The 16,931-nt window shown below is 38.6% G+C and overlaps 1 protein-coding gene across 5 annotated transcripts in view; it reads left to right on the top strand.

The window, feature by feature from the left end:
• The window catches only part of LOC131136968 (receptor-type tyrosine-protein phosphatase U), a 302,752-nt gene that overhangs the window by 157,116 nt on the left and 128,705 nt on the right, over window positions 1-16,931 (top strand). For all 5 annotated transcript variants that reach the window (XM_078798065.1, XM_058084359.2, XM_058084358.2 and 2 more), the window contains exon 4: window positions 12,228-12,309. In XM_078798065.1, coding sequence (XP_078654191.1) covers window positions 12,228-12,309 — 82 coding nt within the window. The remainder of the gene's footprint in view (window positions 1-12,227; window positions 12,310-16,931) is intronic.

The raw sequence follows: 16,931 nt of genomic DNA, 5'->3' as shown, positions 1-16,931 counted from the left end.
GTCTACAGGGCTCTAATAATGCTTTGTTCATTTTAATCTGAAAAAAATAATTTGTCTACCCACCAACTATATGTGGTTTCTTAAGTTTTTATTATTTGCCGTTTTATTGTTATTATTATATTTATTTATTACTGATTGATTTTCTTTATTCTTGATTTGTTTATTCATTTTTCATCTTATTTTGTGCATAAAAATAAAAATTTAGATATTTGAGAACAGTGGAATGTTTTATCAGAGGAATAACTCCGTATTGCCAGTTTTTCCTTCGTCCAGTCTTGAAATTTAGTTTGAATCAAAAACAAACTTTCCCCAGCAGTCCAGTGCCGATTGCTCGCCTCCATTTTTTTAAATGGAAGAACGTCTGGAGCTGCGTGTTACGTCATATCTCAGCATTCGCTGAAAGAACGCACCCGGGAACAGGAAAAGATAAAGTTCAATCTTGCTAATATTTTATAATTAAGCTCGGCACATGTTTTATATAGATATGTATTTTCTTTTTTTAATAAAACTGGACTTGTGAATGGCGTATAGAAGGGTTTAGATTCTGTTCCACAGATGGCGCTAATGCACACGAAAGCTGCTTGCCAACCACCAATAAACAACAGAAGAAGAAGAACGCAGTCTGACAACTTTCCGTTTGAGCGGGTACAAGATACCTCAATCGGATTGGGGAAAGGAATATTCCACCCCTGGGAATCAGATTATATATTCATTCGGATTGGCACTTTTCTTTCGGAATGAGGTGTATACAAAGGTTAGATTCTTTGCGTTTGAGCAAATAACCCAAATGGAATTGGAATATTTGAGTCCATGTAAACATGGCTACTGATGTAGAAAGTGTCTCTGTTGAAGAGGAACAAAGGCTGTGATTTCCTCATAACACCTGCTACGACATCCAAAGTATGATAAATGTAACCTTAAATCCCTTGTCGTATGAAAAAATATTTAATTCAAAAGCACACAGTGTCTTAGCCAGGGACACTTTGTCGCTTTGTCATGAAAAATGTTATTAAAGGCTTAGTTCAACACTTCAGAGAATCTGCTGATGATGTTTCATGAATAAATGAGAGTACCCATGCTACTATTTGCCAAATGAGAACTCAAGCAATATATCAGGCCAATCGGGCACTATTGATGTGTGTTTATGTTTGCTGCTTTGCCGGTATGAAATAATATCAGATCAATATTCATCTTTTTATTATTTTTACAGCTTATCTTGCATAGTGGCAGGGAGCTGGAGAAAGAGGCGGACTGCAGCCTGGACGCATCGTTATTCAGTCATAGGGTCCATCAGATCAATACATGAAATATTATCAATTTGTTTTGTGCGTTGTTAAATATGCATGGCATGCCAGGTGGTGTGCACCCTGTACAGGTCATGTGTGTTTTTACGGGGCTGAGATTTTGGGAATGGCATAACATGTACTCCGGTTTCCTCCCACATTCCAAAAACATGCTAGGTTAATTGGCTACTCCAATGTCCATAGGTATGAATGTGAGTGTGAATGGTTGTTTGTCTATATGTGCCCTGTGATTGGCTGGCCACCAGTCCAGGGTGTACCCCGCCTCTCGCCGGATGACAGCTGGGATAGGCTCCAGCACCCTCCGCAAGCGACCCTTGTGAGGATAAGCGGTAGAAAATGAATGAATGAATTCATTAATTATAAAAATGGTGAAATGATCTAAAATACCAATACACTATAAGGCATTCAGAAGGCACATTCAAAGACATTATACTGATATGTAGTAATCTGCACTGGTCACTAGGTGTCAGCAATGTTAGTGTAATGTTGGATGAGACACACACGCACCAGACTCGCCCCCAATTTCCTACTTTGCGGAAATTCACTTGTCAAGTAATGCTCATTTTCGGCACTTTGTATTGAGTTGTGGACTCCAATAGAGCAGCTACACACAATAACTTGCACATAAAGCTTTCAAGATCTTCCAGATTCTGCACCTCTTTCTGCAGTATTTCCTGCTTCCGACCTAAAAGGTCTGGCCCTCCTCTAGGTACGCTCACTATGTTGTGATTGGTCACATACCCAAGTGCTCCCGAGGACTTCTGGATACATTCATCCGCGTTTACTAAGTGCAGGGAATCTGCAGCCCATATAAGGAAGTTTGGATATCAGTAGAACTCGGTGTTCGTAAAACTGTAAAACCGAACAGGTTTGAGCCACCTCCTCCAGGCGCTCCAAGGCCAGCTGTGAGACATCCAGCAATCCTCCAAGGTGCTCCACGCTGATGACGCAGCATCAGGAGCAACTATTTCAGTATCAGTATCTTGCCCAAGGATACTTCAACATTATGGAGGATCGAACCCACAACCATTCAGGTTGGGAGACGACTACTCTACCAAGCTGAACCACGCCGCCCCACGTGTCCGCTGTCTGCCCCAGGACCTCCTCCAGGCTGGGCATGCCCGGAACACTTGCCCAGAGAGCCACCGAGCCACCTCATGTCTTTCCTCTCGATGTGAAGGAGGAGTGGCTCTACTCTGTGCCCCTCCTGTACGGCCAAGTGGCGGCTGAGTCCAGCCACCATATGAAATGAAATTAAAAAAATTAAAAATTAAAAATTAAAAATTAAAAATTAAAAATTAAAAATTAAAAATTAAAAATTAAAAATTAAAAATTAAAAATTAAAAAAAATAAAAATTAAAAAAAATAAAAATTGAAATGAAAGGAAATTAATTGCATCCCACGATGTAATGACCCAAAGCTCATGACCATAGGTGAGGGTGGGAGCAAATTGAGAGATTTGCCTTCAGGCTCAGTTTTCTCTTCACCACGACGCTCCGGTACAGATGCCAAACCTTCTCCAAACCTTCACCTAGACGGTGCAGTCCACCCTTTTTCGACTGAGAACCATGGCCTTGGATTTGGAGGTGCGGAATCTTATCCCGGGTCATAACTTGATGAGGCCATCAGGACCACATCATCTGTAAATATCTATCGTCTACAAATAGCTCTAATTTCTATCATGCTATCCGCTGAGAAGATATAATAAAACTAAATTATGAGAGCTGGCCATTTTCCTCAGAACTTTGCATTGAAGTCTGCATTGTTTGACTTATGTACAGTCATGTGGTCGGTGTAAAGACTCCCGACAGCAGGGAAGATGACACTGCTGTTTTAATCTTTGTAGACTGGAAAGTGCAGCCGTGGTTACATAACTCTCATTTCCGGTTGTTCTGTGTGTATAAAAGTGTTAGCAACTCAGCTAATCAGTGCCTCTTCCAGTCAGACTTACTTAGTTGAAAAAAAAAAAACAGGCGAACGAGGCGTCAGTGAAACAGCTTCGGTAGCTCATTTTCACAATAATAACGACGCATCCACCACCTCTTAATTTATATTCCCATTGTTGTGCGCCGATCCCTCATTAAATCTTTTAATAGCTGTTGCTCCTACAGAGTGTTCAAGAATGAGTCAACTCAGTTCAATATGTTTGAGAGAGATCTTATTATTTTATGAGAGGATAAAAGCTTGATGAATAAATTACCAGTCAACATATGGAATTTATTGTCATTATAGTTATTACATGAATTAAACTCGCTATTAGGGTCATACATGGTCATGCAAATCCATACAGTCCATATAATTATAATAGTTTTTAGTAAATGATAGTAAATAATCAAAGGGCACATTTAGACAAACAACCATTCACACTCACATTCATGGACAATTTGGAGTCGCCAATTAACCTAGCATGTTTTTGGAATGTGGGAGGAAACCGGAGTACCCGGAGAAAACCCACGCATGCACGGGAAGAACATGCAAACTCCACACAGAGATGGCAGAGGGTGGAATCGAACTCGGGTCTCTTAGCTGTGTGGCCTGCGCCCTAACCACTAACCAGCCAATGTTGTTAGATCATTTACACATACTAATAGTTACACACTTTGTATTGTAAACATGTTGCAACAATCCTGCTTCAACTACATTTTTGCGCCACCACGGGAAACTTGGTGCATGAGAAGGTTTTCACACAGCTGCCTTTTTTTTGTCTTTTTTGCCACACTGCTACTCCATCCTAAACATGCTAGCACAATCCATTGTGATCATGAGGATACTGCATGAATAGACATACTGGCGCTAATTTTGGAATGGACTGCTTGTGTTGTAGTGCCGATGCTGGTGATTTTAGAAGCAGGCAAATATAATATCAAAAAAATAATAATATAAACATCCCTAAATTTGATAGTTTTCTGCTGATATCGGACTAAGTTTTGTATTTCTGGAATTTTCATTCATTCATTGTCGCGGGGGTGCTGGAGCCTATCCCAGCTGTCTTCAGGCCAAAGGCGGGGTACACTCTGGACTGGTGGCCAGCCAATCACAGGGCACGTATAGACAAACAACCATTCACACTCACATTCATACCTATGGAGAATTTGGAGTCGCCAATTAACCTAGCATGTTTTTGGAATGTGGGAGGAAACCCGGAGAAAACCCACACATGCACGGGGAGAACATGCAAACTCCACACAGAGATGGCCGAGGGTGGGATTGAACTCGGGTCTCCTAGCTGTGAGGTATGCACGCTAACTACTCGACTGCCATGCAGCCTTTCTGGAATTTATGAATTGGATTTGCATGATTTCCTAATGGAAAAACGTGATTCAGTTAGCGTCCTTTTTGGTTAGAGACCACGTGGAACTGATTAATGACGCTAACCAAGGTTTCGCTGTATATAACATCTTGATTTATTGTATTAGTGAAAACAAGTGGCCAGCCAATCATAGGGCACATATAGACAAACAACCATTCACACTCACATTCATACCTATGGACAATTTGGAGTCGCCAATTAACCTAGCATGTTTTTGGAATGTGGGAGGAAACCGGAGTACCCGGAGAAAACCCACAAATGCACGGGGAGAACATGCAAACTCCACACAGAGATGGCCGAGGGTGGGATTGAGCTCGGGTCTCCTAGCTGTGAGTTATGCGCGCTAACCATTCGACCGCCGTGCAACCTTTCTGGAATTTATGAATTGGATTTGCATGAACGTGATTCAGTTAGCATCCTTTTTTGGTTAGAGACCACGTGGAACTGATTAATGACGCTAACCAAGGTTTCACTATTTATAACATTTTGATTTATTGTATTAGTGAAAACAAGTATTGGACTATACTATATATAATGAAGATATTAATATATTTCTGACGTCAGATCCCCTGGTATTATTATCATGGCAAAGGTTAGATTTTGGAATAGCTAGTGAATATTGTCATTTAGTGTCATCCCAGCAGCTGCCATCAGCCATGCAACTTACTGAATTTCCCAAAGGAGTTTCCAGTAAAGACTTATTCTCGTCTTCTATTTTGCACTGCTCTATTCTTGTCATGCTTCTTCATGGAATAGGGGCATTTAAGTGTGAGAGGCACCTAAGCAACTCCTGGCTTCAACGACGAAATGTTTCTTGTTCTTGCTCTCTTCATTGCATGTCTAATGTAATCACTTTGGAGTTGAAATGATAGACAAGCAGATTTATCCTGTCATTAAAATAGAAAAGTGCTCTTATAAAGTTAGGGTGGAAATAGGCCCTTCTTATCTTTGTCTTGAGTTTAAAATGCATTTTGGGTAGTTTTCAAACCCGGGGATTTGCTACCTTATTAGATTTCAAAAGGTATAACTTTTCCCGGATCATTGTTATTGACTGATTATTAACACGGAACACAGAATATTGTGTTATTGGGCTATAGAGACGTGGTATATACCAAAACAAGGATTAGATTCTCATCTTTTATCAGATTCATAAGAAACATTCACTTTGACACAAACAGTGCCATATATATTTAGCCAAAATGTCGAAACAACGATGCCACAACAGAAACATTCATTCATTCATTTTCTGTTTTCAAGCTTTCTGTGTGGGTTATTGTGTGTAGCCACTCTATAGGAGTCCATAACTCAATACAAAGTCCCCAAAATTAGCACAATAGGTCCCATTGAAACAAAACATGTATTCATTCATTCATTTTCTATCCCAGCTGTCTTCAGGCGAGAGGTGGGGTACATCCTGGACTGGTCGCCAGCCAATCACAGGGCACATATAGACAAACAACCATTCACACTCACATTCATACCTATGGACAATTTGGAGTGGCCAATTAACCTAGCATGTTTTTGGAATGTGGGAGGAAACCGGAGTACCCGGAGAAAACCCACGCATGCACGGGGAGAACATGTAAACTACACACAGAGATGGCCGAGGGTGGAATTGAACCCTGGTCTCCTAGCTGTGAGGTCTGCGCGCTAACCACTCAACCGCCGTGCAGCCTCACAACAGAAACAACAAACCAAACAATTGTTGTTTTGCATGAAAATAACCTTTTTTTAACAATACAACACAGTGGACAATTTACAATTTTCACATAGGTACCTGAACTGTATGTGTGTGAACGCGTTTGCGAATGCGTGTGCATTATTATTAATAATAATAATAATAATAATAATAATAATAGCATTAATTAAAATTAATAATAATGATACAATTAATTAAAATTAATTAAAATTACTAAATTAATAAAAAAATAACAATAATAATTAAAAATTAATTACAATTACTAAATTAATAATAATAAAAATAAAAATAATAATAATAATAATAATAATAATAACATTAATTATTATTATTATTCAGAAACATTCAGAAAGGATTATTATTAAACATTTGCCTCAATGCACCTTTTCTTACAAAAATGTACAAATGCAAATACCTAAAACACAGGGCAAACACGTCACTAACGCGTTAACTTTGACATAATAATAATAATAATAATAATAATAATAATAATAATAATAATAATAATAATAATAATAATAATAATGATAATAATAATAATAATAATAATAATAATAATAATAATAATAATAATAATAATAATAATAATAATAATAACATTAATTAAAATTAATAAAAAATAATAATAATAATAACATTAATTAAAATTAATAAATTAATAATAATAAAAATAACAATAATAATAATAATAACATTAATTATTATTATTATTATTATTCAGAAACATTCAGAAAGGATTATTATTAAACATTTGCCTCAATGCACCTTTTCTTACTAAAATGTACAAATGCAAATACCTAAAACACAGGGCAAACGCGTCACTAACGCGTTAACTTTGACAGCCCTAATTTTTTAAAACCGTGACGTAGACGAGGGATGACTGTATGCCTTGATTAGTTTGACGTACGATATGACATACGATCACGTTTTCCAAACACACCATTTTCACCAGTTGTGGACGTTCCTGTTGGAAAGGATGCTGTCAAAGGTGTGTAAATGATTAACCACATGTCAGCTTTGTCAGAAAATAATCCTGAGCCTGCGCTTGTGAAGACTTTCTGTGGGAATACAAACTCGGTTTCCTTACTCTGCTTCATTGTGCTTCACCGTCTTCTTACCTTTGGCATGACCTTTCTTTCTTCTACAATATTTAGGGAGTAATACTATAACTCTAGCAGGTCCAATGTTGGGTGAAAGACTAAAGATTTTCGAAAACCTTGTGTGAAAAGTGAAAAAAAAATATTGTTTATTAGGTAGGTTTCTATGGCAACGTCTTCTAAAAGCTAACAATCCATCAGACATCCAGACATCCATCACCCTATGCTATGTTTTTGTATTTATTGGTAGATTAGTCCCTGCATTTCTCTTTGCAGAAAGTCAAATAGCAAGCCATTAGACTAAAAGTCAAACATATGGAACATTTCTCCAGCAAAGTGGCTTTCAATAACAATTTGGAGGTTGCTCATTGAAACAAATGCACAGAATGTTTCCTGCTTAATAACCCGCTATCCTAATGGTTAAGAAGATGCGGAATTACTCAACAATCAATCTCCCATTGAGTGCTTTACAACAGTGAGTAATACGAGCTTCAATCAGACATTCTAATTCTTTCTCTCTCTCTGGCTTGTACAACATTTAGCCTAATTACGGTTTCCGACAAATGTTGATGTCAGACTAATAGCGTGGTGCAGTTAGTTGATGTTAGTGTTGAAGTATGTTGGGTTGTGTGAATAGATGGTCAGGCAGGCACACCGATGTGTTTTTTTTTTTTTTATGTACTACATTCAATTTAAATAGCTGAAACTGAGCCACAAGAAATTTGTTTTGCCCTTACCGCTTTTTGCAACTGCATGCACACGGGAACGTGTTATTTGCATTTTTTCTAACTCATTGACTGCCAGCTATTTTCAGAGAAGAGAGCCCCATACTGCCACAGACCCACAGAATATTGAGTTTAAGGACTACATAAATATTGAAACTATATAAATAAACTTTAGACTATCCTTACATTAGAAAAAAGTTTGTTTTTTGCCTTTTTTGGTCTTTATAAATTGTCAGCAGATCATTGGGTGGTTTCTGAGAAAACACTTGGGAAAAAAACAGAGAAAATTTGCCTTTTCTGCAGAGGAAGCAATTTTTTTTTTTGTGACACCTAAAACATCTGAAGATTTGTTTACGTCTATGACGTGGGGGTGGAGTAAAGTAAACACACCGTTTGGGTCGGAAGCAGGAAGTCTATGGAAGCACTGCAGAAAGAGGTGCAGAATCTGGAAGCTCTAGAAAACTTTCCGTGTGGGTTATTGTGTGTAGCTACTCTATAGGAGTCCACAACTCAGTACAAAGTCCCCAAAATTAGCATAATAGGTCCCATTGAAGCAAAACATGTGTTAATTCATTCATTGATTTTCTACCGCTTATCCTCACGAGGGTCGCAGGGGGTGCTGGAGCCTATCCCAGCTGTCTTCGGGCGAGAGGCGGGGTACACCCTGGACTGGTGGCCAGCCAATCACAGGGCACATATAGACAAACAACCATTCACACTCACATTCATACCTATGGACAATTTTGAGTCGCCAGTTAAGCTAGCAGTTTTTGGAATGTGGGAGGAAGCCAGAAGCCGGAGTACCCAGAGAAAACCCACGAACTTGGGAATTGAACTCATGTCTCCTGACTGTGAGGCCTGCGTGCTAACCACTCGCAGCCCCCAAAACATGTTATCATTAATAAAAAGAAATTATAGAAAATAAATGTAAATACATAAATTAATCCCAGGATTAATGAAAATTAACTCATTAATGTAATTGCCATGTCAGTTTTCTGTTTTCATCCTCTCTCTGGCCTCCAGGCAGGAAGTTCATTGGTTCATTGGTTGCATTGGTTCGGCAACAGGAAGCTTAGCGTTCCATAAAACAATGGCCTGAATGAAGTGAGACCTCTTGTCGGTCATACAGTTGCTTTGTTTCTTTTGGGGGGGAGGCGGGACTGCTAACATACACACACAGAATGTGACAAGTGGAGCAGCAATACAAGGCAGCATCGTAGAAATTCAACACGGACTGACTGACAGACTTCGCTCAAACATATCCACCCGACCCAGTTTTCCCATCTGGGGAATAAAAAAACTTCCCATTGAGATGCATAGCCTTTGTCCCAGCAGTCAACACTCACTGAGACGTTTGATCAGCAAAGTAAATACAAACGGAACAGCTCACAAAAGGTGCGCTCCCAGAAAGTGTACTTTGCAACATCACTAAAGAAATGCTGCTCTTTAATACAGTTGAAAAGCCAACATTTCAAGGAATGTTTTGACAGACAGTGAAACCTACTTGGAGTAAAAAAAATACATGCTGTTCAACAATTTAACTGTTATCATATGTTATCATAATATGGGTTGCTTATTTGAGCTCAAAAATGTTGACAATAATATTGTTTAGAGCAGGGGTCTCAAACTCAATTTACCTGGGGGCCACTGGAGCTAGGGTCTGGGTGAGACTGGGCCGCATCAGGTTTTCCAAAAAAAAACAAACAAAAAAACGCATTTATTAAAAACAGAAAAATGAATAAACTTTGCTTTGGTTCCGATTTTCTACAAGAAAAGCTCTGATAAAACATTCCACTGTCAAATATCTTACTTTTTATTTTTCTACACAAAATAAGATGAAAAATAAATAAACAAATCAAGAATAAAGAAAATCAATCAATCAATAATAAATAAATACATATAATAATAATAAAACGGCAAATAATAAAAACTTAAGAAACCACATATAGTTGGTGGGTAGACAAATTATTTTTCTCATATTAAAATGAACAAAGCATTATTAGAGCCCTGTAGACATGACAAAACACGACTATAGTCACATTTATACTCTTTTTATTTACAACATATTGCGCAACTGCAGGGTCTTGAGACACATGCTAACTCGCAAACTAGAGAGCTAGCGACCTAAACGGTAGCCTTCAAGTTATTTCCTTTAAACTTGAAAAAAAAGCCACAAACTTACCACTTCCACACGGATAGGGAGGATAACTATTAACAGTTATTTAACCTTTAACATGAACATTAATCAAACGTAATAATTTTTTCTGGGTACATGATACCATACAGCATCCATATCAAACTTGCGCGGGCCGCATGAACATTAAACTTTCATATCAAGGCGGGGGCCTCAAACTAGTGTCCACATTTGGCCCGTGGGCCACGTGTTTGAGACCCCTGATTTAGAGTGAATTTTAGGACGATAACAATTGCAAAATGCAATTGCATTGTTTTGTGACTCAGTGAAATAAAACAGGTTGTTTGTTTTTATTTTACTTTTCTTAAAATAAATGTTAAAAATCCCATCTCGTTGCGTTCCTGTGTTGCTGTCACAATAATTGTACATTTTGTTTGAGTACCTCATAAGAATGGGCTTTTTTTATGGCACATTTTTTAGCAGATGCCATTCGCCCAAGACATATCAAGTTATACGGCGGATAGTTTGACTGCGTATATATGAGGCCTCAGTAAAAAGTCAGAACCCAGCGATACCGACGGAATTTTAATCATTCTGTCCAAAGATTACCACACCCCATAACTCAAAGCCGGCCTTCGATCAAACGTATGGATACAGCACTGTCCTTGGAGCTGGGAAAACAAAGATAACCCTTGTGTCTCATAACTCTCACTATTATTGAGGATTCTGATTTGATATTGATTGGGTTTCTTCTACCTTATTGTCCTTAAGGATACAGGTTCAGATGTTTGTCCTGTTATGAGTCTCATGGTCTCATGCAAGCTGTGCTATGTGTTCTCATGGCTTCACAGGGATGTAAAATGGCTCATTATTAGCCACGTATACATGGACTCAAATATTCCAATTCCATTCGGTTTATTTGCTCAAACGGAAAGAATGTAATCTTTGTATACACCTCATTCCGAAAGAAAAGTGCCAATCCGAATATATAATGGGATTCCAAGGGGTGGAATATTCCTTTCCCCAATCCGATTGAGGTATCTTGTACCCGCTCAAACGGAAAGTTGTCAGACTGCGTTCTTCTTCTTCTGTTGTTTATTGGCGGTTGGCAAGCAGCTTTCGTGTGCATTAGCGCCATCCGTGGAACAGAATCTAAACCCTTCTATACGCCATTCACAAGTCCAGTTTTATTAAAAAAGAAAATACATATCTATATAAAACATGTCCCGAGTTTAATCATAAAATATTAGCAAGATTGAACTTTATCTTTTCCTGTTTAAATTTATTCCGGGTGCGTTCTTTCAGGGCATGCTCAGATATGACGTAACACACAGTTCGAGACGTTCTTCAGTTTTAAAAATGGAGGCGAGCAATCGGCACTGGACTGCTGCGGAAAGTTTGTTTTTGATTCAAACTATATTTCAAGACTGGACGAAGGAAAAACTGGCAACACAGTTATTCCAACAAGTGGAAAAAAAAACTTGAGGAAGTCGGTATCACGTGATGTTGATGTTTACGCTTTACTGGGCATGCCCCATTGACTATTCTGGTTGATTATAGCACCGCATGTAGACACACCATTGGAATATTCCTTTCCATGTATACCATTGTTTTCGGAAAAGTCATTCCGAAAGAAAAAAACGTGGCTAAAATTGTGTGCCTGCTGATAAAGCTATTATTTCCCTTGGCCCTGCGAACCCAGACAAGCCATCAATTTCTCGGTTTCTGGTGTCTTTGTTTATCTTATTTTTTTATCTGCAGTTGCTGCTGCTTTTTTTGGGTCAACAGATGTGCGACTATGTTTTAATGGGGTGCTTGTAATGAATGCATCTGTCAACACACGGGGAGGAGAAGAGGAAGAGGAGCAAACGGAGTTTTGCACAGCTCTCAAATGCACATTGTAAAAACATGCATCGGGTATCGTTCCGATCTCATGTCCTCATGTTTCACTCTTGCAGATACTGATTGAGGCAACCATTTCCAGGGAGCGTCAAGGGTACATTGCCATCGATGACATCATGGTGCTCAACTATCCCTGCTGTAAGTGACACTTGTGACAATGAATTGCAAATACAGAAGACTGCCGAGGAGGAACAGGAAAAAAAGATTTGAACGGTTAGAGGGGACGAAGTGTACTTCAAAGCAGCATAAAACATAAATAGGATGAAGAGAAGTCATGGTTGATCATCGCGGTTATCCCGAGGGATCGTGCAACAATGTGGGTGCTATTAAAACATTGCGACGATTCAGGCTAGTTTCACAGTTCAATGTATCTTCCAATCGGTCAAAGCATTGCACTTTTATGATTTTTTTTTTTTTTTGTCAGTGTATTAGAGCCTGCATCTCTTTTCAAAGCCTCTTCAAGGAGTTTTTTTTTTTTTTTTTCTTAAACTCATGTCGCCTTGAACTGGATGTCCTTTTGTCTCCATGGTAGACAAGTGCAGTGTATTGCTAACCCACGGGGAGTTCATGTACAATGTATTCACTGGACACAGCCTCCCAGGGTCATTGAGTCATCATGTACTGCAGAAAGTGAGAACTCTTGTCAGCTCATGCACATTCATCAACTGTGCTGGGCGATGCTTTAGGTACAATCCATCCAAACACTAGTCTGCAGGATAGTATATGAGGATTCGGTGTTATCACACACACCCGGTATTCACACTAAAAAGATGAGCCACCATTGGGTTCCACTTCTGATTAAATACAAAAACCAGCTTGATTTATCCCGCTAATGCATGCGACTGGCGCCGTCTCTCACTTTGCAATTCCCTGCGACCACAGATGGTCTTTTGAAGGGCTCCCACTGTGGCAATTAAACAGTTAAAAGTCTCATCAAGACCTGTGTATGCCTTGCGACGTGGCGAGCAGCCAGTTAGCAGGATTTGGCAGCACACAGTGTAAGGGAACACGCAAGACTGAATCAAAGAGAAGTGTCACTTTGTTGGGGGGGGGGGGGGGGGGGTAGCTCATCAACTTCAAATTGTAACTTCTGGGCAAAACATAGTTGATAATTTAGCTGTTTTTATTCCTTTTAATTCAAACGTAGAATATGTTTTATGACCCTCTTTAACCAATTGCTGCGTCTGGTCGATGGCATGGGATCAATTTCCACAAAATGCTTGTATGTTTGTGTAGACTTTGCGTCAACCTGGTTATGGTTATTTATAAAAAAGCTGAGTAGAAAGCAAAAGGACTTCCTCTTCTTGGTTGTTGAAATCATTTTTAAGTCTTTTTAATCCAAAAGTCTTCTTTAGTTGTTATTTTCTGTATCCTCCACAGACATAAATATAACAAACACAAATTAAAGATCCCAGTGTTTCATAGGGTTATGTTCCACCAGTGTAAAAATTGTCTATTTTTGACACGGCTCACTCAGCCCTAATACCATAAAACTGCTACCTTGACGTCGATCTTATCATCTCATTTTGAATCAACATTTGCAATAAAAACGAGCTATGTAATTATTACATTCAATTCAGCGTCACAACCCTCACCTTCTCTCTTAAATTGCCATTGTTCCCTTGTCATACAATCAAGGTTTAAGTCCTAAATATGCTTCACAAAACTCATTTGAGGTATAACATGTAATGGTACCACTAATGTTATGTAGGACCAGGGTCTCAAACTCAACTTAACTGGGTGCTGCTGGAAGTAGAGTCCAGATGAGGCCACATCAAGTAGAGCCCGGAATCATGTCTCACAGTGTCATAAAGGAAGCAACGCTATGACCATCACACAGCAACTGAACGTGCAACAGGTCAATAACACACACACACTGGGCAACTGCTAGTACTAGTGGAGGATAATAAATAACAACTATTGTAGCAGAGATGAGGATGCTGAGGTTCTCTTTGGGAGTGACCATGATGGATAGGATCAGGAACGAGTACATCAGAGGGACATTACATGTTAGAGGCGTAGATGTAGATGTGTTTACCAGCCTGCTAGCTTGACGTTGACCTTATCATCTCATTTTGAATCAACATTTGCAATAAAAGTGAGCTATGTAATTATTACATTCAATTCAGCGTCACAACCCTCACCTTCTCTCTTAAATCGCCATTGTTCCATTGCCACACAATCAAGGTTTAAGTCCTAAATATGCTTCACAAACGTATTAAACCCATTTGAGGTATAACATGTAATGGTACCGCTAATGTTATGTAGGACCGGGGTCTCAAACTCAGCTTAACTGGGTGCTGCTGGAGGTAGAGTCCAGATGAGGCCACATCAAGTAGAGCCCGGAATCATGTTTTACTTAACAGTCTGACTCACGGTGTCATAAAGGAAGTAACAACGAGGTTCTCATTGGGAGTGACCATGATGGATAGGATCAGGAACACATCAGTGTGTGTGTTTACCACACACACTGGGCAGGATAATAAATAACAACTATTGTAGCAGAGATGAGGATGCTGAGGTTCTCATTGGGAGTGACCATGATAGATAGGATCAGGAACAAGTACATCAGAGGAACATTACGTGTTAGAGGCGTAGAGGAAGACCAAAGAGGAGGTCTATGGATGTAGTGAAGGAGGACATGAGGGTAGTTGGTGTAAGAGAGACAGATGCAGAAGACAGGGTTGGATGGAGGGCATTGATTTGCTGTGGCAACCCCTGAAAGGAAAAGCCCAAAGAGAAAAAAGAAGAAGAAGATGTTGTACGATGTACTACTGTGTTTACCAACCTTTTACATGTTGTGCTGTCATTTTGTGTTGCCACGGTGATTGTAGTAAATGTTCTGTCTAGTGACTCCCCCAGTCCCTTTCACTGTGTGAGAAGCACACACAAGTTCAATGCTCGCCCAATTAAAGAGCCACTTTCTTTAAGCAAGCTCAGTGCCCAGGGTGCTCGGGCTTCACTTACACTAAACTTTTGATGTCAAATAGGCGGCCATGAAATACATTCCAGCCCACGGGGGCTGCGAGTTTGAGACCCTTGTTGTACGATGATTGATGACCGTCGAAGCTACTGCTTCTGTAGCCAAAGAAATGTTTGCATTTCAGCACACAACCGTGGTGCATTCAAGGACGACTGAACAAAGTGCAAAATCTGGAACGCTGAAAGAACGATTAAGCATGTAAAAATTGAGCGGTGGTACATGTATGATGATTTTACCTGCATGTATTTCTAAAGTATTACAGACTTGGTGACATGGTGAATGACTAAATGATTAGTGGTAAATCACAAAAATGTACGAATAGTACCCTTTAACCTGGGATAGGTTCAAGCCCTTAATCATTTTAAATGTCTTGGTGAAAATGATGTAGCAACCCAAACGTCTCTTACTCTTATTTAGTTGTAATTAATTCATTTTATTCGCAGCACATTAGCGAGGTAAATACTCCTTACCTTTGTTTATGTTCTCGATTCTTTATTAACACAAATTAGGCTGAATTTGTATCAACTAGGGTAATTATGACAAAAACAAAGACATTCTATTTAAAAATAATGTATGCACAATAGGGCTGTCGATTAAATCGATTAAAATATTTGATCACGATTAATCACATTTTGTCCATAGTTAACTCGCAATTAATTGCATTTAATCACAGATGGAAATAAGTTTTTATCTATAGTAAGTAGGGGAAATCTCTTTGTGGTAAACAATTCGATGTGCAACTACAATGATAATTACATAAAATTTTATGTAAAACAATATCAATTTGGGAACTTTGGGCCATTATTTAAATAAATACAGTCAGCAAGCATATTTTTGTATTAGTATTTTTCTATATTATTAGCATATTAGCTCTTAAACTCGCCCACAAACTATGAGCAAATTCAAAATGTGCGTGAGTGAGACCTCTCACACTAACATGTTTTTGTTTATTTGTGTCAGCTCAAATTAAAATTTTTTAATTTATGATACTGGTTTTATATTCAAAATGTTTGTTAGTAAAAAGCCTATTTAGGAACATTTAGAAAGGATTATTATTAAATATTTGCTTCAATGCACCTTTCCTTCATGAAATATAGAAATGAAAATACCTAAAACATAAGGCAATAGTCATTAAACATTTCATCCAAATTGCAAACTTAATGTCATTTCATTTCTCTTTTAAAACACACGGAAATACATACATAATCATTATATTACAGTAAATATTATTTTATTACACTAAGTTTTTGAATGTTTAATGCGATTTGCGATTTGTCCTACTTTTTCAACGGTCATTGAATACACCGAGGGATGTATGGATGTATTTGGATGGATTTCACCCCTTTTTCTTTCACCTCATACTTGCTCCCAAATGCTGATACTATGTGGGAATGCATAAAGGTAAGATTTGATGACTTTGCTAATGTTAATGCTAATGTTAATGCTAATGTTAATGCTAATGTTAATGCTAATGTTAATGTTAACGCTGGACTTTAGCCACGGTCATCACATTGACAGCCCATCAATAGCAGCTAGAACTCCAATTTTAGCTGGCAGTTCAATGCAAAAATCATCAGAGAGATGTAAAAATATGAAAACCACTGGTTAGTTGGGCCACTCTTATGCCAAGTTAGCACTGTATATGACAATAAAAACAATACCTGCACTGCTCCAGTCTCTGGGAGACCATATAATCCATCCTAAATCAAACACAGCCACAGTAGATACAAATAACTTGGGTCTTGCTACAAGAGTCATCTGCCAGGGCTTTGAAGCT

The sequence above is a fragment of the Doryrhamphus excisus genome, linkage group LG17, assembly GCF_037039965.1.
Source record: "Doryrhamphus excisus strain RoL-2023G ecotype Guam linkage group LG17, RoL_Dexc_Guam_v1.1, whole genome shotgun sequence".
Classification (NCBI taxonomy): domain Eukaryota; kingdom Metazoa; phylum Chordata; class Actinopteri; order Syngnathiformes; family Syngnathidae; genus Doryrhamphus; species Doryrhamphus excisus.
The sequence above is the reverse complement of the archived record's forward strand: the minus strand, read 5'-3'. Positions and strand labels throughout refer to the sequence as shown.